This window comes from Euleptes europaea, chromosome 18, assembly GCF_029931775.1.
Source record: "Euleptes europaea isolate rEulEur1 chromosome 18, rEulEur1.hap1, whole genome shotgun sequence".
Classification (NCBI taxonomy): domain Eukaryota; kingdom Metazoa; phylum Chordata; class Lepidosauria; order Squamata; family Sphaerodactylidae; genus Euleptes; species Euleptes europaea.
Window position 1 is genome coordinate 22,065,910 of NC_079329.1, and position 25,504 is coordinate 22,091,413.

Sequence of the window (25,504 nt, forward strand, 5' to 3'; positions counted from 1 at the left end):
GAAGCTTGCGGTTGCTTTGCTCCAAAGTAAGATGTCCTGTTACTAAAGTAACCCTTAAAAATGTAGGTTCTGGATTTTTTGGAAGGCGTGAGGCAGCTATGCAGCATAGCTTGACAGCGCTTTTCCACACAATCAACACGCACTGGTTTCTTATCAAAATGCCTTTTATGCTTCCAAAGGTCAGGTTTTAAACCTGGACAGTCACTTCTTGTGAATTTCTCTAGATAAGACCAACTCTTTCATGTAGTATATCTGTCCAGCATTCCATGCTGGCTCCCTTCTCGAAAAACAGGAGAGCCCTGGGATAGACTTGCATGGCTTTGTGGGGAAAGTATTAATGAAATACGTGAAAGTATTCCTGTAATACGAACACTGCAAAAAGTCAGGAATGACTTCTACAGGCCTATTCAGTCACTGTTTCTCTTCATGTGAACGTAGCCGTTAATGTGTTGACTGTCATAATTTTTAGTTCGGGCTTCTGACTGAAAAGGTTTGCCTCACTTTAGAAAAAGCAGAGTGACTTACCACCTAGCACAAAACATTATTTGCACAGTTGGCTCAGTGATGGAATATAGTTCTGCTTATAGGCGGATCTGCGTACCAGGCTGCTAAACAACCCTGAACTAGAGAAAGATGAAACCTGAAACTTAGATATGTTCGTTTGTATTCTGCTTCTGCTGCTTACAAGGAAACTATGAACTGGTAAATCTGCTTCAAACCATCACCCGGTTTCTGAGATCTCACCAGCCCGTGCTCAGACACTTTCAAGCCTGTGCCTGTCATTGTATCCTTGAGGGCTAGCAGCTTGTTGGAAGAAGAAAAAAGAATAAAGTCCAGGAATCCAATTCTTCACTTGTGCACAATGCACACAGCTAAGGGTAAACCACAAATCACATTCCAGAATAATCCCATTATTTGTGTGAGTATTCTTGGGTAAAGGGGCAGTAGTCAAAAACTTGACTACAGGCTGCTTAATGACTAGGGAATAATGCTTCTGTAACTTTTTGTTCAAGTCTGATGAAAGGAATTGCTTCCTCAGTGAGGGGCAGCTAGTGTCCCCCCTCCCCCAACTTCCCCATTTAGTGCATTTAGCCTTCCGCCCCCGCCATCCTCTTTCTACCAGTTCATAATAGCCCAGGGTTGAGTAGGACATGGGAAAGAGGGAGCCGGCTTGCCTGACTCACTCTCGTCTGGCCTTCTGTGAGGCTCAGAGCTGAGCTGATTCCAGCTGAGTGCCCATAAAAGGACAGAGAAAACTGAAAGCCAGCCTTGTCTGAGAAGCACTTCCTCTGCCTGCAGCTCTCTGTTGCCTCACCCTCTGGGGTGCAGGAGGAATAAGAACATCAGAGAAGCCATGCTGGAACAGGCCAGGGCCCATCAAGTCCAGCAGTCTGTTCACACAGTGGCCCGCTAGGTGCCTCTAGGAAGCCCCCAAACAAGACGACTGCAGCAGCACCATCCTGCCTCTGTTCCACACCACCAAATAGAATAGGCCTGCTCCTCTAATCCTGGAGAGAATAGGTATGCATCATGACTAGTATCCGTTTTGACTAGTAGCCGTGAACATGTCCACTCCCATGAGCTCTCTTCCATGAACATGTTGACTCCCCTTTTAAAGCCTTCCAAGTTGGCAGCCACTTCACTGCCTTAAAGCCTTCCAAGTTGGCAGCCCCTTCGCGCACACGCTACAAAACTATAGCTGGGACCTTGCTTCCTTGTTGAGCCCCCCCCCCCAATTGTAATTTGGTTAACAGTTCTATGTCCATGAAATACATTTTCCTCGGGGGAGGGGGGAATCAGTCATTTGAATTCCCATTTTACAGATAGAGCAACTGGGTTTTTCTGTGTGACTGGCCCAAGGCCAGTGGTCATTCCTAAGACACAAGAGAAGCAGTATCCCACATACACATGTAAAAAGGGCAGGGCAGGCAGGGGCTGTTTCTTCCTCAGAGTTCCATTTTTTGGGGTGGGGGGAAATCAAAGTTTGGGATAAAATAAAAAAACTCCTAATGAATCCCCCCCCCAGAATTACCTATCTAGTCTCAAAAGGAGTATTAATTTCTGAGCGTTTTAGAAGCACAAGTTCCTTTTTCTGTTGATACTAAGGGCCAGCGACTATAGCCTTCTTTTGTCTTTTTATACTCAATTTTTTATTTTGTCAGCTTGCAGTAAGATACGATCAGCTACTTTAGGATACAGCACCATCTTTCAGGGAGCTGGTGTGGTATAGTAGCTAAGATTGATCTGTGATCCTGGAGGTACCAATTCAAATCTCTTCTGCCAGAAATTCATTAGGTGGCCCCAGGCAAGCCCCCCTCCGCACCTGCAGTATGAAATTAATACTGTCATACCTTAGTGGGCTGTTGTAAGGTTTATAACGTTTCAAACACTGAAAGTGCTCTATAAATGCTAAATATTTCATGTGACACCATGCATATTTGTGGGGCAGTTTTATTCCAGTAGTGGACTGCTGGGACCAACAGAGGATCTGAATTTGAGAATCTCCACAAGCTTTACAAAGGGAACATTTACAAACATGCCAGCAGTTACTGACAAACGTTCTATTCTTCTGTGATTGGCTTATTAATAAAACTATTTTAAATATTTGTGCTTCCTTTCCACCCAATTCAGCGTCTCCTAGGCAGCAAAGTCAAAAACATTTTAAAAAGGTTTAAGTGTGTGCGTGTGTGTATAAAACAATAAAAATCTAACAAAACACAAACTTGTAAGATGCATACACATAAACAGGAAGGAAGTACCCTGGGAGAATGCCAAACAAAAATAGAAAAGTCTTTACCCATGGGCAAAAGACACTGAGGGGGACAAACAAATCTTCCTGGGGGTGGAATTCCATAATTTCAGTGCCATAATTAATGTGCTCGTGTTACCACCTGTCTAACCACATATAGCAGATGCACCCAAAGTACAGCCTCCAAAGATTATCAAAATGGTTGGATAGGTTCATAAGGGGGAACGGTGGTTGGCCTTTGGTATTTGAATGCATCAGCTGAATTTGTACCTTGTGAAGGATGTTATGCCAGATATGGCCAATTTAATGGGTTGGTGGTTTGGATATCTTTGGGTCAACTCCACTGCTTACTTCCTCCCATGGAGTTCCCCAGGGAGGGACTGCGTGTCCTGCCCAATCCCTGCTGAAGAATTCAATGGAGAAGGCATGCAGCTGCTGTTCAGCAAGTTCCAAGTGCAAAATGACAGAATTCCCTGTCCCAGAGGCTTCTGCAGTAACACACAGGCCTCTGGGAATTTCCTTTTGAGGCTGATGGGAGTGATGGGTACTCCTATCTGGAAAAGCATTTGGGAACATGGCCTGAGAGGCCTCCAAAACCTGGCATGAGATTCGGATGTGGACTGGAGGCTGACAGTTTCTGTATTATACCATAGTAGGATGAAGACAGAAAAGGTGGGATAGTTATAGCTGGGCCTAGAGAACTGTCTTCTGTTTAGCTTTTGTGAAGTTCCTGCGGGGGGACGGGAGGGTTTACTCATGTTTGGAAATATGCAAAGTAGGTAAAATATTCACCTTTGGATTGCCATGGTTTAGAGTACGGGTAAAATGGCTTGATAGCATTAACTGTCCATATGCATATGTGCTATTGGACTATACAAAGCTTAAGATTTGCATTGTGCAGATGTTTGTGACCTGAAACACAGCACGGTTTGTATGCACCTGACCTTTGGCTCCCTTCTATAAAACTGTAAAGCTTTGCATACTCATACACCAAAACATGTCAGTCCACATGCTTGCCTACTCTTCATAGCCCCCCTTTGGTCTGTCGTGGCAGTCACTATCTACAGAACTCCTCGAGTCCATTTCGGAATGCAGGAGAACATCTTGCTTTTTGCTGCTCTCTTGGTACTAGCAGGATAAGTGCACTTTGGCACATTCCCAAGAATGATCCCTCTGTCCACTAAAATCAGAATTGTGTAGGTTCCAGTGCCTATTAACCCCACACTACTGCTCTGTGTCGGCATACTCTGCTTACTAAAGGCTCTCAACCATTTGAAATCCAGGAAGCTGCTTGCAGCTGTGGCTGTCTCTCTCCTGTCTCGGAGAACAAGGCCCCCTCTCTTCTCCTCTGCTGGGCCTCAGTGGCAATGCCAATAAGGCTGTTTACAGCCAGTAGGCAGCATTTGTCCCTTGCTTGAAGGGACTGGGCAGCTGAGTAAAGAATTATCTCTTTGCTGGAGCAACAAGTTGTCGTAGAGGCTCGTAAATTTAATGTTGCACAGAACCTTCAAGAAACTTACATGCCATTATAGCTCTCACTTGCCCCACCATGGCATTGATTGCCCTCATCTGCATATCTAATGTCCTGTAAAATTAATTTGGGGAGGGGGCTTGGCTTGTGGGGTCAAGTCAGTATGTTTAAAATGAATGTACTGTCCTGGGTCTGCTGTCTTTTAGATATTCTCAGGATGAGCTAGTCTTGGTGCAGTGATTAGACGCACGGTGGTCCTGACTCCATGGACTGCAGAGAGCCACATTCTCAATTCCCATCAACCAGAAGAGCCACGTGACCACTGTATGCCCTGCACATGGCTCTAAACATGCACAGATAATATATAACTCACAGCAAAAACTCCTTAATTACCGGAGAACCTCTGATCATGTCGAGCTGTCTTGCCACACTACTTGGAGTTTTGCTTTATGAGTTAGCAGGTGACATGCCCTATTCTGAACAAAAAAAGGGGGGAAGAAACCCAACCTAAAAAACTAAAAGCTGGGTACCCAAGGTTGGGTGGAATATATAATGGAAATATTTTTTATTTTAAGGCGCTTATATCTTGATTTAAAACATTAAAAATTGTAAAACAAGCCTCAGTGGCAACTCATAAGGTTGATAAACCTGAACCACACAGACCATATGCGTTTCGGCCTACAGGCCTTGCTCAGTGATCAAATAAAAACTCATATAATGCACACACAAGTAATAAACAAATGTATGACCATATATAGATAACTTTATACCAGCCCAGGCATGTGTATAGGTTGTATAATCAGTTTCGAATTAGAGATCCCTCTAGGTAGAATACCTGTAAGTTGTTCTACCCTGGGCTGTATTGGGGTCTCATACAAAGTGTGCATGCAAGAATCAACCTCGTAAAAATCGCCTGCGGTTTACCAGAAAGAGCGTCAGTACTTCTCTCATAGGTCTCCTGTCCTGGCAGGCCAGCTGACTCTGTTCTCCATACCTGTTGCCCTCTTTCCTCAAAGCATATGCCAAGCCAAAACACATGCCAATTCCAGGAAGTTAATTTTAATGTGATTTCCCAAAGCTTGACCCAGCCTCATCTGAGACTTTGTTATTAAGCGAGCCCTGAAAATGGCAACAGCTCAGCTTCATCCTTATGAAATGGATGAAGATAGGTGTGTTATGGTCAGTAGTAGGGCTGTTTAAAAAAACACCTGTCTGGCTAGATGATTGGCCCCAAAAAACAAACGCTAGGTATTTGCCGTGTAACTCATTCACTTACTCCAACTCAGCGGTTTTGAATTTTAGGTAAACTGGCTTTGAAACTTGACTGCAGCCATATTTTGAGTGCTTCTGCCCCACCACAGTTGCAGATTCTCTTGCTGCGGGGAATGGTGACCCACAATCCCCCCCCAACCATCACCCCATGCCACTTAAGGCTGGTACTTGCTAAAAAGGTGCTGAAGCTGAGAATTATGGGTTTCTCCCTATTAATAATACCCTTTGCATTCTGCAGGTTCGCTACAAGGAGGAGTTTGAAAAGAACAAAGGGAAGGGCTTCAGTGTGGTGGCTGATACCCCTGAATTGCAGCGAATCAAGAAGACGCAGGATCAGATCAGCAACGTAAGCTGTCCTGCATACGACTTTCTGTGCATTACATGCAAAACGATTTAAACTTTTCTTTTTTTTCCCTTGGCTGCTGCAGCTACGACAACACTGTTCAGGTGAAGTAGTTCTAAGAATCTGATCTGAAAACTCATGAACTCTGTAACTGAAGTTAGACAGGGTTTGCAACTTTGCTGGTTTGAAGATGAGGATCAGCCTTTCACAGTCCACACAACAGCTGAAACCTAGGTTTAGCTGAAATATCAAATGCTGAATGCGTGTGTGTGTCTGTATAGAATACATGTTATGGCGTTCAAAGCAAACATGGAATGTCAAAACTGACGATCGCTTAGGAGTTTGACTTTTCCCCTGGAACGAAGGAGCAGGAAAGGCCTAGACAGAAATGGTATACTCCCATTAAAGTGTCCAGCCTTGCCAAAGGAATATGCTTGCATAACTCAGCTCCCCACTGCCGCCGCCTGCCAATAGAAGTGTAGGGAGTTTTACAAAGTGTAGGGAGGATATAATATCTGCCAGGAAACATGAACTAATTTTTGCACCACAGTTTCTTTGGTTCAAGATTACATTAATTGCATGTTTGTTGTCACAGACTGAGGAGGATTGTGAGTTGCAGACCGTGGGGCAATAGACATGTTAGAGGCACGAGGAGGAGCTGTACTGTGTTCCACTTTGTGACTGCTTACAACTATTTGGAGGAAAGTGCCTCAGTGTTTTATCATGAGGGCTGGAAGCTTGTTCTTCCTTCCCCTTGCTGACATGAATAATTTGCAGGGCGGGTAAGCTTTAAAACCTGAACTTTCTCAGATCAGCACAAGTCTTGAGTGCTTGAGCAGAATACCTTGTGATTGATGCCAGACTAGCGCATGGTAAATGAGCCAGTCTAGTCTGTCTGTGTAAAGATCCAGGAGGCCTGCTTCTCCTCCCATGAGCTGGCTGAGCAACTCTGGCTGAACGCTGCTGTGCGTCTCATGCCTAGAAACTGCGGCCAAATGCGCACACATGCCCTCCCACTTTAAAACGGCCTGCTGTGGCTGCCTTCAGTTGATTTCCCCTTGATCTCTGTTCTACCAGCAATTGTACGCAGAGGTTCTGGCAGCTGGGCACTGAGGAATTTGAAGCTGCTGTTAGCCTTCTCCCTGTGGTGTTTGTGTATTGGGGGGGGGGCGCTTCCCAGTCTTTTTTTGCTGGAAGTTGTAATGGAGTGGGACAAATGGGGTGTTGCCAGCTTGTTAAGGACCCAGTGATAGGAGACAGAATTTGACTACTTTAAGATGTGGGAAAATGACAAAACCAGGCCAGAGTGTGTACTCACCTTTTCCATTGATAGTTTCTGTAGTGTGTTTCATCATGCTTTGCAGCTCCTTCATCATGAGAGCTCTACAGCTAGTGAGGTTAGGAGAGGATTGTGTGTGTGCGCGCTCGCACACTCGCTTGTTTTCCCCAAGAGTGCCCAGTAACGCAATGGAGTTGGCATGTATGGGAAGTTGTTGATTTTTCCCATTTGCAGATTGGCACCTACAGGAGACCTGCTCCGATGATCAAAGTGTAGGGGGATAGGCGGTCTCGCAAATATGAGGGTCCAAGGCCATGAAGGTCTTTTTATGTGATAGCTACCACCTTAAATTGAGCCCGGTAACTGATGGGCAGCCAATTAAGTGCCTGCAGGATGGGAATAATATGGGATACTAATAATAATAGCCGAGCTGCAGCATTCTGCAGGAATTTCCAAATTACTGTGGCGTTTCTGAGTTGATGCTGAGGGGAGACCAATGTACACTACATTATAATAGTCTAGTCTTGATGTTAATGTGGTGTGCATCCAGGTGAGCAGATCAGCTGTATCAAGGTAAGGGGCCGTCTTTTGGGCTAGGCTGAATTGGAAGAAAGCCTTTTTTTGCAGCAGAATTCACTTGCTTCTCCAGTAATAACATTGGGTCCAGTATAACCCCAGGGCTCTTAACTGAGTCAGCAAGGGTCAGCTGAACTCCATCAAAAGTGGGGAGTATAGCGTCCTTAAAGATCCCTGCCTTCCCAAACAGCATCACCTCTGTCTTTTCAGCATTTAGTTCTAATTTGTTCATTCTTAGCCAATTTACCACAGCAGCCAGGCAGTGATTCAGACCCACTACCACATACATCATCGGGGGATTCGGATAAGGATACAGAGAGCTGGATATCATCCGCATATTGATGACACCCAGCCTCAAAGCTACAAATGATTTGTCCTAAGAGCTTTAGTAAGAGCCCCGTGGCGCAGAGTGGTAAGCTGCAGTACTGCAGTCAAAAGCTCTGCTCACGACCTGAGTTCGATCCCGACAGGAGTCAGTTCCAGGTAACCAGCTCAAGGTTCACTCAGCCTTCCGTCCTTCTGAGGTCGGTAAAATGAGTACCCAGCTTGCTGGGGGTAAAGTGTAGAAGACTGGAGAAGGCCGCGGCAAACCACCCCGTAAACATAGCCTGCCTAGTAAACGTCGGGATCTGTGTCGTCACCCCATGGGTCAGGAATGACCCGGTGCTTGCACAGGGGACTGCCTTTACCTTTAGGAGATTGAAAAGCATAGGAGATAGGATTGCGCCCTGTGGAACTCCACAGGATAAGTTCCAAACTGATGACAACTAGTCTCCAATAGCAGCTCTTTGAGTCCAGTCTGTGCAGAATGATTTGGACCAGTTCAGCGAGCATCCCCGATACCTACTTCTGCCTCCATGCGCCTCAACAAGATGGTGTGCTCTACTGTGTCAGAGGTTGCAGGTAAGTCCAACGAGAGCGACAGAGGCAATGACCTTTGTCTACACTCAGATAGAGGTCATCAACTAAAGCCAGCAGAGCTACCTCTGTCCCATAGCTTGACCTGAAGCCAGACTGAAAAGGGTCGAGAGCAGACGAGTTATCCAGGAAGACGGGGTGGAGTTGATCTGCTACTGTTCTCAATCACTTTGCCAAGAAGGAGCTTAAGAGCGTTTAATTCCCATTTTATAGGTGATAACCAAGGGGCCAAAAATGGTAGCTGTCTTAATTGGTTGCTGCAAAAGCAACTATTGTGACACCTTATAGATCAACAAATGAATTGTGCTATTTGTGGGCCAGAGTCCATTTCCTCAGAGGGATGAAGTGGTCATGCATCATACAACATGTCCTAGAAAATTGTGTTTGTTTCCAACGTAACTGTCACAAGGGCTGCTCAGTATGCACTTGGCTAAGCAGGGATTTGAACCCATGATCTCCAAGGTCAAGCAAGACACTCTTTCTGTTGGATCGCACTGACTTGGATTGTGATCCTACCAGCTGGTTAAACTGTGGGAGAAGGGGTTCCAGAACTGAGAGGTGAGCAGGTATGAAAAATAAAAACGTACAAAAGGGACAGAATTGTAATCATAGTGCAAGCTAGCAAAAAGAATTGTATCGAAGACTCCAGTGAGTGAAAATATGTGATGGCTTCTTCACATTCACTCAGTATAAGCCTAGCTGTTTTTAAAAAAATCTCCTTGAGGCCTGTTGATTTGTCCTTAAAAACTGGCTGTAGCCATCTTGTGTTTGCTGGCACTCTGAGAGTTAATTCTGGGAGAGCCCTGCAGAGGGAATTCAGTCTCACAGGGAGTCCCTTCCCAGGCCCTCTGGTCCATAGCCTTTCGCTCACCGCGCTTGAGCTCTTAAATGGAGCAATTGCCCTTTTGCCTTGGCTGTTTTCCTCTTCAATTACGAATTCCATTCAGTCCCCTCTCGACTCTGAGCTCTTCCCCAGGCCGAAACGGAATGTTTGCCTTGGGAAAAGGGCTCTCTGACGATGGCTTGATATAACTCAGCTCGTCCCAGTTTCCTGGCGAAATCTCCAGAGCAGCACAGGGAACACAGGTGGTTGGTTGGTTGGGGAGATCCGTCTTCTGACTAGTTCCACCTTCATGTTGGTGACATTCAGTGACCTGGAACCTTAGGAAGGGGCTTCTCCATCACCGGTTTTGTGAAAGAGGAGAGAGCGTGCCAGTAAATAAAGGGACACCTAAGCAGAACTATGTGTGTTCCTTTGTGGGTGCGAAGATGAAAGATGGGAGTAGTGCCTTGTTGGTGCTTCAGGAGCCAGAGGGCAGAAGTGGATGAGGGTGGAGACCTGGCAGGATTTGTAATAGTCTGGGAGAGGATCACCGGGCTTGACTCAGCACTTCCCAAGGCTGGCAGAAGCAGAATAAATTATGCACCACAAAGACTTGCAAATTACTTGAGTTCAGCTCTCAGATTGCAAGGTGTAGATCGTTTCCTACCGGCCTTGCCTCAGGGTGGTTGTGAGGACTGGTCACTATTCTCATTGAGGTGTTGGGAAAACAGTGTAAACCAGGGGTGTCAAACTCATTTGTTACGAGGGCCGGATATGACATAAACGTCACTTGGCTGGGCCATGCCTCGCCAGCCCAGATCTGGACTGCAGGGGTGGCTGCCTCGGCTGGCAAGCCCACAATGGGATCACCAGCCCATATCGAGACAGGGTGGGGGGAATGGCTGCCTTGTCTGGCCCACAGGCTGGATAAGAGCTCTCAAGAGGCCAGATCCGGACCCTGGGCTGAATGTTTGACACCCCTGGTATAAAGTATGATGACAAGGACATGATTTGCCCCAGGGTAAGGGGGATATGCTGAGGTCTTGAGCCCACGTTCCCGTTACAGTGTCTTCCCTTACCTGCATTCCCACAGACCTCCCTCAAGTTCTGTTTCAGGTACCTTGTCACTACAGGTGCTGCACTGCCTCATCCTCCCCCTGTTGCAAGGTTCAGGGCGTAGTGATGGAAGCTTATCTGGGCTGTTGAGAAGGGCTGCAGAGGTTGACACTTTTCTTTGATAACACAAGGCAAACTTTTCCCTGGCGGAGCATGATGGTAGATAGAGGTGGGGGGGGGGGTTACCACTAGCAACCTGGCTTTGTCTGTACGGGGATTCTGTCCCCTCCTCCAAAAGCTGGAGTGCCGCATGGCTGTGAACATGCTGTATTCTATGAAGTGTGGCTTTCAGCACTGAGCATATCCCTCGGAGCCCAACTAGATGTTACTTTTTATGCAAGTCCACCACAGGGACTTGGCAACCATACTGCAGCTGCAAGTTCCAGCGGCAACTCCTGCGTAAAAAAGTGCAGATGGGTCTGCTTCCGACTGGTGCCACAGCGTGGGGGGCAGCTCCTGCCTCTCCCACATTGAATGATTTTATTATTACTGCAATAGCCAGATAGGCTGCAAACCCTCTCCCACATTGATTTTGGCTACCAAATGACCCAGGGGGCGGCCAGGGCAGGTATTTGCCCCGCCTGTCAGGTGGCTGCAAGTTTCCGACAGAGTGAATCAGATCTGTCCTGTCTGTCCCCCCCAGGCCTCCTGGATCATTTCAGCCCCTGGAAATGGTGTTGGTTTTTGACACACAGTGAGCAGACTTCTGTCTAAAAGCGCCTTTCCAAAGATTTTGTCAGAAGCAATTCTTGTTCTTGGCTACAGGCTCGAAAAGGGCGGCCTAGACGTCTGAAGGGAGGGATTGGCTGGCACAGAATTTTGCAGTATGTGCCAAGCTATTCTTCTCTTTCTCTTCCCCCCCCCCTTCCCCACCACAGAACATGGGGAGATGGCGTCCTCCTAACAACGTGGCACTGCTATGGTTCTCTGCTGCCACCTGCTGGTTTGCACACTGTTACCTTCTCAGATTTGGAGGGAGGGTTAGAGTGAGTGAGCCGGTGTTCAGATTAATAGGGTACAGCCTCCAACCCTATCTGTTCACCCGTCTGCACTTATAACGGCTGTCAGCGCAATGTTCTCAACCAATGAGTTTCATCCTGAGCAGGGTGAGGGCAGAAAATGATGTAGCCGATTCTCGCCCGGTTTCTAATTTGCCCTTCCTGGACGAAGTGATTGAGAGAGCCCATCTCGAGGTCTTCTTGGAGAACTCATCTGCTCTAGGCCCTTTTCAGTCTGGTTTCAGACGAGGCTATGGGATGGTGACTGCTGTGCTGGCTTTAGCTGAAGACCTCCGTCTGAATGTAGACAAAGGCGAGGCCTCTCAGTCGCTCTACTGGGTTTATCTGCTGCCATTGATACAGCAGATGATGCCATCTTGTTGAGGCTCTTGGAGGCAGCAGTAGGCATCAGGGGTTGTGTGCTGGACTGGTTCAAAGCATTCCTCACTGACTGAACTCAAATGACTGCCATTGGGGACCAGTTATCGTTGTGGGACCTATCCTGTGGGCTTCCGTGGGATGCAGTTCCTATCCCCTATGCTCTTCAGTCTCTATGTAAAACCCTTAGGCCAAATTATTTGTAGTTTTGAAGAAGAAGAGTTGGTTTTTATATGCCGACTTTCTCTACCACTTAAGGAAGAATCAAACCAGCTTACAATCACCTTCCCTTCCCCACAACAGACACGCTGTGAGGTAGGTGGGTCTGAGAAAGCTCCAAGAGAGCTGTGACTAGCCCAAGGTTTTGAGGTTGGCTGTCATCAGTATGCAGACAATCCTCAGCTATGTGTATCCTTTTCCAAATCTGGTGATGTGGTAGAGGTCCTAAATCACTGCCTGGCTGCTGTGATTTGTTTATGCTGTTGTTCAAGTTGATCCACTAGGAGTGAATTAATTGAAACTGAACTCTGGAAAGACAAGGTTAATGCTGGTTGGGAAGGCAGAGGTCTTGAAGGACCTTATGCCCCCCCCCACACACACACACACACACACATTCAGTGGGATTCGGCTGAACCTTGCTGAGCCAGTTAAGAGCCTCTGGGTTATACCAGATCCAACATTATTGCTGGAGAAACAAATGAATGTAGCTGCAAAAAAATCGCCTTCTTCCAACTCAGCCTAGCTTGGAAGATGGCCTTCTACCTTTATATGGACCATCTGGCCACCGGGATCCACGCCACGGTAACCTCGAGACTAGACTAGACTACTGTAATCCACTCTACATAGGTCTCAGGCAGAGGTCTTTCACAACACCTACTTACCTAGTCCCTTTAACTGGAGATTGAACCTGGGACCTTCTGCATGCAAAGCAGATGCTCTACCACTGAGCCACGGCCCCTCCAGGAAAGGTGTCGGCGGGTACCATGGCACCCATGGGCACCATATTGGGAACCCCTGGCTTAACATGTCATGTTAGTAGTTACTCTGTGCTTCAATTCTGGTTGGTTTCCAGAAGTCACATCCTATTGCTTTGTCTATTGGATGTCCCACTCTGTTGATTGTATTGACTTATTTTGTGTAATCCACCTTGAGTCCCAGGGAGAATGGCGGACTATCAATAACATAAACAAACAGTGAGCCAAGATGAAGAGGCTCCCGCTAAAGACGTGGGGAGAATTACCGCCAAAGGGTTTCCGGTTTGTCTCAAGACAGCCGTCTGGCTTTGTAGTCAGGATCCTTGTAATGTTCTGTCCTTCCTCTGCAGATCAAGTATCATGAAGAATTTGAAAAGAGCCGGATGGGCACACCTGGTGGGGAGGGCGGAGAACTGGAACGCCGCAACTCTCAGGAGGGCGCCAACTACAGGAGGCCAGTGGAACAGCAGCAGCAGCCACCCCCGCACCAGCAACCTCACCACATCCAGCCAAGTACCCCTGGTAAATGAGCTGTGGTTGTGCTTGAGTTGGGGGAAGGGTTGTTGTGGCCTCCGTTAACTCCTGAAGAGCTAGCTCTCCATTGCCCCTGTCAGTTCTTCTTGGAACGGTTGTAAGAATTCTGTGACCGGGACAATTCAGAGCGGAAGTCCAACAGAATTTCTGGCTCAAGCAGAATCTGGACTTCTGTATTGCCTCCCCAGGGTTCCCGGGCACGCTTTCCAATCTCATCAACAACCTAGAGTTGGCTGACTGTTTTTTTTTTTGTCTTCCCCAGTGTACCACCACCAGCCGCCACCACAGGCAGCGTCTCAGTCCTATGGCTACAAGGAGCCAGCAGCACCTGTCTCCATACAGCGTAATGCCCCATCTGGAGGAGGGGTGAGTGCAGCCTCGGGGAAGAAGGGAACTGATGGCTCATGAGCCTTTTTCGTGGCAGGGAGAGGGGGTTGTTTTCAGAACATCTCGCCCGTTGCAAGTTCCCCCTTGCCTGCAAGGAGATGAGAGCCAGCATACTGTAGTGGTTAAGAGCTGTGGTTTGGAGCTGTGGACTCTGATCTGGTGAACGGGGTTGGTTTCCCCACTCCTCCGCATGAAGCCAGCTGGGTGACCTTGGGCTAGTCACAGTTCTCTGTGAGCGCTCTCAGCCCCACAGGGAGCTCTCTCACAGGGTGCCTATTGTGGGGAGGGGAAGGGAAGGCAATTGTAAGCCGGTTTGGTTCTTCCTTAAGTAGTAGAGAAAGTTGGCATATAAAAACCAGGTCATCTTCTTAATGACTTTTCACGTGAGCATGTGAAAGGTTCAGATTTTTCACTCCGAACTGAGGTATTTTCTAAGCTTGTGGAGGAAAGGAAGTGCTCTTCAGAGTAAATCACCTGACTGCCAAGAACACACCGTGCAGCTGTGCAGACAATGCAAACACGTGTGCCAAGCAAATCAACGTCATTAAGTGTGCCTGGTGCTTTGCATTTAAAATCCAGGCCCCGGGGGGGACAATACCTCATGAAAACTGGATGAAACATGGCAACATCCTGCTTTCAGCTCCCCACAGAGTCCATGATTGCGCCAATATTTGGGTCATGATCTAAGGCCATCCTTGCCTTCAGTGCCAGCTGTGATAGTAACGTCCTCTCAAGTCCAGTCCTGTTCCTTGGCCAAAGTTTGCCCCCACATAAACCCTTAGGAGTCAGGTCACAGCATGCCATAATGGTAGCACAGCGCCAAAATGTCTGTGGGTTTAATGGCTTTCCTCCAGTCTCGGTCACCTGCAGGTAATGTGACTCAGTGGAACAGGCTTCCTCGGGAGGTGGTAAGCTCTCCTTCCCTGGAGGTTTTTAAGCAGAGGCTAGATGGCCATCTGTCAGCAATGCTGATTCTGTGACCTTAGGCAGATGATGAGAGAGAGGGCATCTTGGCCATCTTCTGGGAAGGAGTAGGGGTCACTGGGTGTGTGTGTGGGGAGGTAGTTGTGAATTTCCTGCATTGTGCAGGGGGCTGGACCAGATGACCCTGGTGGTCCCTTTCAGCTCTATGATTCTGTGGAGCACTGCATGTCTAGGGAAGTCACTCAAGTGGTGGGGAGCATCACCAGCCCCATTCATTATTGCTTTTGGTGGCTGCCAGTGCCGAGATAGTTCTGAGATACTCTTACTTGTTTCTGAAGCAGCTGCTGATGTACAGTAGAAATAAATCTCTTTTTTGGATGAAATTCAGATACCCCTTCTGTGACTCAGTACCCCCATCTTGTGGAGATCCAGAATCTAAAGATATTGCACTGTCAGGGGTTGGGGCAGGCGGCTACCTCCCATGTCCCCTGGATACCTTGGTCACTGGCAGGTCAAGGCCCTTTCCCGCAATTCTTAACTGCCTCAGTGCAAAGCTTATTTCTCCCTTGCTGGGTAAATTCGCTGAAGAGTCAGTTGAGCTTTTGGCAAAGAAGCTCCTATTAAGAGAAGATCCTCAGCTCATGCTCCAAACTGCCAAGTTCTGCGCTGTTGCTATTAAAATATGCAGATCTTTATTAGAGAATGATCGTTAGAATGTTTTACAATTTTATCAATGTTAAGGTGATAAGTTTAATTGGGGGTTGTTTTTATTGATCTTACACCTTTATTTGTACAGGCAGTCTGATTCTGCGGTGCAAAACTATTGAGTCTGGAAATGTTGATGTGTTGGCATGTTATTGGTCAGTTGACCGTATTAATAAATTTGAATTTGAAACTGCCTCAGTGTACAAACTGCACTTCCGTAGGCAGCTGCTGCTAGCAGAACCGGGTGACCAGCATCAGTCCCCGTTTCTTTGTGCGCAAACCCCACAGAAACCCCTGAGTGCTGATCTGTCTCTTCCTTCTCCCCACGCCCTCCACCCTAAAACCCTCAGAAGCGGTTCCGCGCGGTTTATGATTACAACGCGGCGGACGAGGACGAGGTCTCCTTCCAGGACGGCGACATGATCATCAACGTGCAGCAGATCGACGATGGCTGGATGTATGGCACCGTCGAGCGGACCGGCGACACGGGCATGCTTCCGGCCAACTACGTGGAGGCTATATGAGCCCTGCCTGGGTGCTGCCCTGGATGCAAGCGGGGGAAGGGCTCTCATCGTGTGCTTCTCGTTCCATTGTCCCTTCACTGCTGTCTCTTGTCACGCATCGGTTACTTTCTTCTGAGCCTCTGGGCTTGGTCCTTTTTTTTTATTCTTCTGCCAACATAGCCTTGTTTTTGGAGGCATTTGACATTGGGGTGTCTCTCACTCTCTCTCTTTTTTAAACTATCCTTGTAAGACTTTTTTGAAAAGACCAGCTGTCCTTCCATCCTCTCCCTCTGCTTTCATGGAACTTGGCACTGTGCTCTCCTCCCTCTACAGGGACCTGCCATTTTTGGGAAGTGATTCGAATTCTGAATTAAGTGAGACTGATCTAACCAAACCGCTACGTGGGAACGGGAACTCGGGAGCCCTAAGGGAATGAACCTGGTGCCATACTTGCTTTTAGGGCTCTAGGGCCTTCAGTAACTTGGGGAGAGCCTCTGACCAATTTTCCTCTAGAAAAAAAATTGCCCCGGGGCCTTTGTTGGCATGTTAACCCTGGCTCACCTATCTTCCTTTCTGTAATGTTTAAATATCAGCTTGACAGAAGCCCTTGGTGGAATCATCCTCCATTGCTTGCTTGTACAAAACAGCATATCTGTAACATCTACGGGGAAGATGAAGGACGGTTTAAGTGCTGAATGCGAAGGATGGAGGCAGAGGGTTTAGGAGAAGGAAAGGAGGTGACTTGTAGCAATTACACCCGAGCATTGGCTCCTGGATTCCAGGGCTAAGTTAAGAGCTGGGGTCTCCTTCTCCGAGGCTGGGAAGAGAGGGCGCGCGCACTGGCATCCCTGCAGTTAAACAGTCTGGTGCGGAAAGGGCCCTGGGCTTTCAGTGGAGCCTAAGCTCTCTGGCCCCTGAGGAGGCTCGGTCTGCACAACTCCACTTTGGTGCTCTACCTCTGGGCTGGGGGAAGCGTGAGGGAGGGACAGCAAAATTCAAATGCTTCTGGCCATTCCTGCTGCCCCCCCTCTCGCCAAGCAGCTTTAGAATGACTTTTGAGCCAGCCTATGCAAGAATTGGCCAGCTGAAGATGCATACAGCCACCGCTCTTAAAGCCTCCGGTGCTTGTGTGTATCTCGTAACATGCTCTCCCCCGCCCCCCGTAGCCTGAATTCTGTTGGCGCCTATTAGGTGGAAACAGGCAGGCGCTTCCCTGAATAGCCATTTTACCTGTAGCAGTCCCTTTCTTTCATAGGCAGGAAGAGCCACGCTTGACAACGCTATCTTTGGGACCAATTCTCCCTCTTCCATCGGCGGTGTCTGGGGGGGGGTGTCCCCCAAGGGCCAACGGAGCGCTTTCACCACGGACCCGAGAGGCAGGCCAGTAGACGGCCGCATCTCCCCATCCTGTACCTTTTTCTGAGCCAAACGATGTTTACAGCCCTCTCTGTTCTCTCTGCTGCCCACAAGCCAGCCTGGCAATTGGACGAAAGGGTCAGGGGACACACATACCTTGCACTAGAAATATACCTCTCACCCTCTCTTTAGTATCTAGCTGGCAGGTGCTCTTGCTGGCTTTGGATAGCATCATAGACCAAAAGCAACTCGTGTTCACGTTAGAATGGCAGGGAACTACTCTTAACTGGAACCGTACAAGGCCAGGCTGGTGTGTGCCCAATGGGAAGACGCAGGCAGAAAAGGGGAACAAGTTAGGATGCTTCCGTTCCCAAAGTTACTGGAGCCTCGTAAGTCTCCATTCTCTGCTCATAGTCACTTTTTTTTTTTGCATTACGTTTTACAGTTCAGCAGTGACTTCTCAAAGGCACCCCAGAGTCAGCAAAGAAGGGCAAATTCTGCGTGAGAAAGAAACTCGCAACCTGTTCCTCTACGGAACCACAGTCCTCTGGAAGCATCTCTGGCAGTTCCTGGATCTGAGAGCCGATCTTGCTTCCATAGGGTCATGGCGCTAGTGCTGCTTCCGTGTTTGTAGGCGATGCTTGCCAGTCGCTGCACATATGGAAGCAGCCTGTAGGGAAATCCCCGTGTCTTTATATACAGCCTGCAAAGTAACTCTAAGCCAGTTAGAGTTAGCGGCTGCCTCTTGTGACCGTGCTGGTCTCCGGAGGTGGGCTTCTTAACTCTGCTTTTAAAGGCTGCCTTTCAAAGGTATGTTCAAGGAAAGGTGCTCGGATCCACTGAATTTCCTCCGGTTTTTAGTTGTTCAGTCTAATACCTCTCCAGAACCTGGAACACACGAGGACCAAACTCTGAAACTTGCGTTGACTGCACAGATTCTCTGCCATTTCACTGCTTCTTGCGTCTTACGTGCTCATGGTCCACTTTTCCCTCCCCCTTTCTGTGCCCAGAGTCACATCAAGGGTTAACATCCCCATTTAACCCCTCCTTTTTCTGTGGATTCTAGTGCAAAGAAAATAGATGTTGGTAATATTAGAAAGTATCCTCTTTGTCTCTTTGCAAGAGGAGTACAAAAATCAAAGGAGAACCTTCTCCCTTGGTTTTTAGGTCCCTCACTTGAGTTAAAAGCAAGGAGGTGCTGTTCGTTTTGTTCCTCCTGAAGCTGTCCTGCATTTCTTTGTACTTGGTGGGAAGGAATACCGGAGTGTCACCTTTTAACTTCACCTGACAGTTTTAACCCTTTGTCCGGTTCCCCACTGCTACTGAAGAATGAAGCCCCCTCCCCTGCATAACTTGCAGATCTCAGCCGTCAGGAACAGTGACCAAATAATACTGTTGTGGAAGCACAAAGGTTTTTGAATAGTTCCCCCCCCCCATTCCCCCTCCTTGGGCACTTTGCACTAGTGATAAATGTGTTAAGGGGGGGTTCAGTCTCCTCTCCAGCAAATCTGTACCCCCAAAGGGAAATCTGTGTTTCGAACCTGGTGCCAAGGGAGTGGTCGCCATTGCTTTTTCTCTGACCTTTTAGAGATCTGCAGGTGTCCGGGGGGCCTTCTAGCCATGGGGGTGACCTTTCTCATGGTGCCAACAAGAGTGGCTCAATTGGTAAGGGGACTGGGGGAGTCGCATCCTTGGTGCTAAGAAGAAGCACAAGCTTAGCGGTGGCTGTTTCCTTTGTAGCTTATTAGGATGAGGCAAAATCATGTATAGACAATCCTTGAGGACAGCTTTTGTGTGTGTGTGTGAGGAAGATGCAAAATGTCATAATGTGAATAAATATTTTTAGAGGACCAAATAAAATTACGATAATTCACGTTTTTGACTCTCACCTAGCTTTTTCACTCCTGCCGTGGAAGAAAGTTTCTCACTGCTTGACTTATTTTTTTCTGCCTTCTTTGACTTATGCACTTTTGCGTTTTTATTTTTTTCCAATAGCTGAAAAGCACCTAAACCTGTATTTAAAGAAATAAAATGTTTTTAAAAACCAATAAAAACAGCTAAGTTGCATCAGTGTATCCATTTTTATTCATGTAAAGTCTGTACATCTTAGCTTTCCAAGCTAGATTTCAGTGTCTATTAGAATGATTTTTTTAAAAAAAGGTTTATTTTGGGGTTTTCATCTTGTCTGTATGTTTTCTTCTTTATGGGCTTGCACGCCCTCTCCAGAAGTCATCTGGGCCTTTTTCAGGGGCACCATAGAATCAATTGGAATTCCAGCTCTCTTCTGGTTTACGCCAATTTGAAAATAAAAGTATAATTTTTACCTGCTGACTGATTTTGATCTTCATTGACTGTTTTACTTATTTTCCTTTATTGACTTAACTCTAATAGAGCCCCTTAACAACCTGAGCTGGGCAGAGAGTTTTGCTCACCTTTGGTAGTCCTAGGAGTCCTTTATTGTTGCATCAGAAACTGTTTTTGTACACCAAAGGAATTTTCCCGGGTTTTTGATAATTTAATTTTAACTCCCTTGATAACGAAGCCACAAAACCTTCACCCTCTGATGGATGTTGATAGATCCCATGAAAGCAAGTTGATAGATTCATCTCAGCAGGATCTGATACAGTGGTCAGACTCATTCACCCAACCCAGCGCAGATATGGAATCGCCCCCCCCCCAAAAAAAACCTCAATTGAAGATAATTTACTCAATTCCTTTTCAGCTCTTCCATCCATAGAACAAGCAGTGATTACCTCCAGATTAGAACATCTAGGGCTATTTTTCTTTTTCCCCTGCTAGAAGTTAATGTATACGTTAAGTTCATGATGTTCTAAGAGAAGGCCTGCATCTCAATGCAATCTGGAATAGCAACTTTGATCTTTTAAGCAACTGATTTGTTTGCATATCCAAGGGTTGATCATTGGGGAGCCTCTATGAACTGAAAGGGAGATATCTTGGATGATTTGGGAGCTTGAGTCTACTCCTGCATCCGCAGACAAGTGGTCCTGCCAATAATGGTTATGATATTCCAAGTTCGGTAGAGTGTGGTCCCTTTGAAAAGAGACTCCATTAACAGCCCTGGATCTTGGGTTAGATCCAATCCTTTCTGATAAGTGAGGAATTCATCACCAAAGGGAAGCCACCTTGCATAGTGAGAAGAGCCTTCATTTAGCAGAAAGCAGCCAACCCTTTGCACCCAGATCTTTTTTTCTCAGTGCCTTGGATTATCTTATTGAGGAGTATATTCTGCTCTATCCCGTAAACTCAGTGGGAAAAAGGCCTGTGCTGGGGCTGAAAGATGGAGGATTGTACTTGCCAAGGCACCTGCTTGTGGAACAGAGGGAGCTTTTTCTAGGTGGGATTGAGAATGGAACCTTCTCTAAAGGACGAGTCTCTTCTACTGTCGTAGATGCAATCCAAGACTTGGGAGGGCCAGAGTCCTTTGGTGATGGCCAGAGTTGAAGGGCTGAAGTTTCCTAGCATGGCAGAACCTCCACATAGTGAAGACAGCCTGAACCCACGCTGTCATATTTCTCATCTCTTTTGCTCCTGACCCTTTCCACTGGAACCCAGTTTTGGTTGAAAGCAGTGTTTCCCTGGGAGCATCTAGACTCTCGAGTCAATTTGATTTGGAACCTGTTAGGAGCAGTGTGGATCAAGTTTAACCCTGCTATTCTCTGCTGATCATTGCCTTTTCCCCATCCCCAGAAGTCCTATAAAACTAAGTAAATTCTGGATTTAACTCTCTGTTCTGAGAATTATTGGACTCTTATGTTGAATCTCCTTTGCAAACTTGTTGGAGGGCCCTTTAAATACAAGCCACATATAACATTGAATTTTTTCATTTGTAAAGTATTTTATGGTATATTTAACATCCTAAGCACCCTCTGCAATAGGTCCAGAGTATTCTTCGCTGCAGAGCAGAATGGAGGCTAACTGTCTGATTTGCCTAAGGCTAACTCCACTGTGCTGCCAAGTAACAGTACCCCAAAAGAGAAAGTTAAAATGCATCCATTGAACCAAAGCTGCCTTAATCAATTCTTCAATTAACCCTAGCACTAGAAACTAGTAGATAGAGGGAGACCTGGACATTTTCCTGGAACGTGCATAGGTTTGGAGACAGACATTTCTCCAGAATCGGGCCATTCTGTTAACTAGATAGATTGGAGGGGGTCAAGTTACAGTTGACTTATGGCAACCCTGGGGGGGGGGGCTTTCAAGGCAAGAGACATTCAGAGGTGGTTTGCCATGGCCTGCTTCTGCATAGCAATCTTGGACTTCCTTGTTGGTCTCCCATCCAAAGGCTGACCAAGGCTGACCCTGCTTTGCTTCCGAGATCTGACAAGATCGGGCTAGCCTGGCCTATCCAGGGTAGGGCATAGCTTGATTACTGATCTTAAAGGTTGTCTAGTGAGGCTGTCCCAACACCCAAAGAGGTAGAGGAGCTAGTCTTTCCTTAGGCCAGGTAGATCTGGTTTCAAATCCCTGTTCAGCCATCACACTCGTGTGAGACAGCTCTCCCCAACCTACTTCACAGGGCTATTGTGAGGGTAAATTGGATGAGGGGAGAACCACATACACTGCTTAGGATCCTGCATTTCTTCCATATGTGATGTTTAAGGGAACATCTGACCACTGTACAGCAATGGTTTAATGATTAAAACAAATTTTAAAATATTTTATCTGAAAATAAAGGTAGTACTCAGTAGTACAATTAGTGCAGGATATGTTTTTATAAGGAATAGTTCCAGTTGGTTGAAATTAATATATTGGGTGAATATCTTTGTCAGACAATGGTCAATTCATCAACAAAATCAGTCCGTTGAGACTCAATCCACAGGATATATTAGTCAGTTTTGATGTTGTATCCCTCTCTACCAAGGTTCCAGTAAAAGACACAATCTCATTGATTAACCAGATTTTTCCAGAAGATATAACAGCCTTATTTCACCATTGTCTGACAACAAGTTATTTCCTATGGGATAAAGAATTTTACGAACAGATTGATGGAGTAGCTATTGGAAGTCTACTCAGTCCAGTAATAGCAAACTTTTACATGGAATATTTTGAAAAGACAGCATTAGAATCAGCACCTTACAAACCTACAGTCTGGTTCAGGTTCGTAGATGACACATTTACTATTTGGAGCCATGGTGAAGAAAAATTAATGGACTTTCTAAACCATCTTAATAATATCCATTCAAACATTCAGTTTACCATGGAAAAGGAAATTGAGGGTAAACTCCCATTTCTTGATACCCTTGTCATCCGTAAAACAAACTTTCAGGTAGGTCACAAGGTCTACCGGAAACCAACTCACACAGATCGCTACTTACACTCCAACCACCACCCCCGACAGAAAAGAGGAATAATCAAAACATTAATGGACCGTGCAAGACGGATCTGTGAACCACAGTTTCTCAAGGAAGTAACTAATCATCTAAATCACGCACTGCTAGCAAACGGCTATTCCAAGAATAAAATCAGAAGGGCCATTAAACCAAACAAAAATCAGAAAACTCAGGAAAAACAGTCTCCCATAGGAAAGGTATTCTTGCCATTTATTAAAGGAGTCACTGATAGGATGGAGAAACTTTTGAAAAAACATAACCTACAAACAGTGTTTAAACCCACCAAGAAAATACAACAAATGCTACGATCAGCAAAAGACAAAAGAGACCCCCTCACCTCTGCAGGAGTATATCGTATACCTTGCAGCTGTGGACAAGTTTACATCGGGACAACAAAACGCAGCATACAAACAAGGATAAAAGAACATGAAAGATACTGCAGACTTGGCCAACCTGAGAAATCAGCAGTGGCTGAACATGGACTGACCCAAACAGGACACAGGATCTTATTCCAAGACACTGAAAGACTGGACAATTCTACCAACTATTTTGTCAGATTGCACAGAGAAGCCATTGAAATTCATAAACATCAGCACAACTTTAACAGAAAAGAAGAGAGTTTAAGAATGAATAAGGCTTGGCTTCCTGTCTTGAAAACCTCCAGACTAACAAAGACTACAGTCAACAATAGCCATGCAGATTAACTTTGGATTTCACACATTAACAGATCACTTCAGGATACAATGGTTCCATATTAACATACCACACCCTCATTAGCACATTATCTTGATACTTACAGGACAATGGTTAGCACATTACCTTTGTTACTTTTTGCAGGACAATGATTCAGCTCAAACCCAACCCCTTTCTGACTATATATTACTCTTCCTACACACTTGACACTGAGAGACACTGTCCTTCAGTGTTACTCCTCTGAAGATGCCGGCCACAGCTGCTGGCGAAACGTCAGGAAAGAAAATACCAAGACCAGCCCGGACAACCTACAAGAACCAATGAACTCTGATCGTGAAAGCCTTCGACAACACCTCTGTTAGTCTCTCGCCATGAAAACCCCAAAAAGGGGTCGCCATAAGTCAGCTGTGACTTGATGGCACTTTACAGACACAAAATAAGGGCAACCTAGAATATGCTTAAATTGCATTGAAATTGTAGAGCTGGAAGGGACCAAAAGCCATCTGCCACCACCCCTTGCCAATCTCTATGCAATCCAAACCACTCTCTGCCACAGAGATGGTGGTAAAGGAAGTGCTGTCAAGTCACAGCTGACTTAGGGCAACCCCCTGTGAGGTTTTCAAGACAAGAAATGTTCAGTGGTAGTTTGCCATTGCCTGCCTCTGAATAGTGGCCCTGGACTCCCTTGGTGGTCTTGCTTCCAACATCTGATGAGATTGGGCTGGCCTGGGCCAGGTCAGGGCAAGAGCTCTAGGAAAGATAAAAAATGCCTCCAAGTGAACCAAGCGACATCTTGAAAGGCGGCAGGATGGGGAAGCTCTCCTGGGGCAGAGCTAGTCTGACCTAGGACAGAATTCCTGCTTGCCTCCAAACACACTAACCCCATGCCACCGCATCTGGCTGAAAATCACTTGCTCGGGGAGATGGTTGTCCTGTTCTTGGTTATAGTAGTCTGTAAGGCATCAGAATTAAAAATAAGAATAACTGGGGGGAAAGGGGAAAGCCTTCCTGGCTTGGGGTGCGTCTAGTATCTTTGTCTATTAAATTCCAGCTTCCCCAATAAACCCACCCCACTACAATCTGAACCCACCCCCACCCCCCTCTGCTCAGGTCGTCTTGCTGCCTCTCCCCTGGAAGAAAAAGACAGCTCCGTTTCACCCCTCATATCGGTCTTTCGAGGGGATGCTGCTGTTGCTGTGGGCACGCATCACTCTCCCCACCTTGCCTGCAAATCCCTCCCTCCTCTCCTTCACTGCACCATCCATCCGTCTCCCACCTCGCCTCTCTCACCAGGGCTTTGCCGCTGTCCTCGTTTCCCCCCTCCCTTCCATCACCATGTTGGACATTTTCATTCTCATGTTTTTTGCCATTATAGGCCTGGTGATCTTATCCTACATCATATATATGCTGTAGAACCAGCAGCCCTGCGGCCAGCGACCGATGGATGCCAGCCAGCGGTGGGGGGGCAGCCTATGTGTCTCCCCACCATCACCACCATTTAAGGCAGCTATCCGCAGGGTTTCAGAAGGGAAATCCGGCTTCTGGATTGCAGTAAAACCTGGTATTTAAAACCCACGTCTTTTTTTTGAGGGGGGGGGGAAGAGTCTGTGATAGGGTGGGTGGGAGGCAGAGGCAGATTATGCTTTTAAAAAGCTGTCGTCGGTATTATCCTTCAGTCTTTCTGAAAGAGGGAGCTGTTTCCATTGCTTTGTTTGAAATGCATGTTTTTAAAATGTTTTGGGTATTCATCGCAATGCTTCTTTTCCTGTTTAAGAATTATTCTTTCTTTTTCATCCCAGGAGTGTGCCTGTTTGAATCTGATGCTGCTTTGGACTTAGAAAACATCTGTATCTATTTATTTATTTTTTTAGGCATTTTATTCTGCCCTTAAGAAGTAGTTGTTGGGAGACTGTGTTAGAATCTGGGTTTTTTAAGCAATGGGTAATGCCAGTTTGATGCTTTTTTCTTAAACGTTTGAACAGTATGGATGTATATATATCTATTTTGCAGGTATGAGGCTCCACCCTGGCTCAAAACCGTGTTTATTTTGTGGGCAGCCAGCATAGCTTCTCTGAGCGATTCCAGAACTTTCCTGGAGAAAGGTTAACCCTTGGCAAATATGAACTGGGAAAAAGAACAGTGATTCAGCCCAAG

The 25,504-nt window shown here is 46.6% G+C and overlaps 1 protein-coding gene across 1 annotated transcript in view; it reads left to right on the top strand.

Annotated features, from left to right (window-relative positions):
- LASP1 (LIM and SH3 protein 1) overlaps positions 1–16,286 on the top strand; it is a 279,531-nt gene extending 263,245 nt beyond the window's left edge. The window contains exons 5-8 of the mRNA XM_056863255.1: positions 5,731–5,838; positions 13,248–13,419; positions 13,694–13,797; positions 15,798–16,286. Of these exons, the coding sequence (XP_056719233.1) occupies positions 5,731–5,838; positions 13,248–13,419; positions 13,694–13,797; positions 15,798–15,971 (558 nt within the window). The 3' untranslated portion in view covers positions 15,972–16,286. The remainder of the gene's footprint in view (positions 1–5,730; positions 5,839–13,247; positions 13,420–13,693; positions 13,798–15,797) is intronic.
- The last annotated feature ends 9,218 nt before the right edge of the window (positions 16,287–25,504 follow it).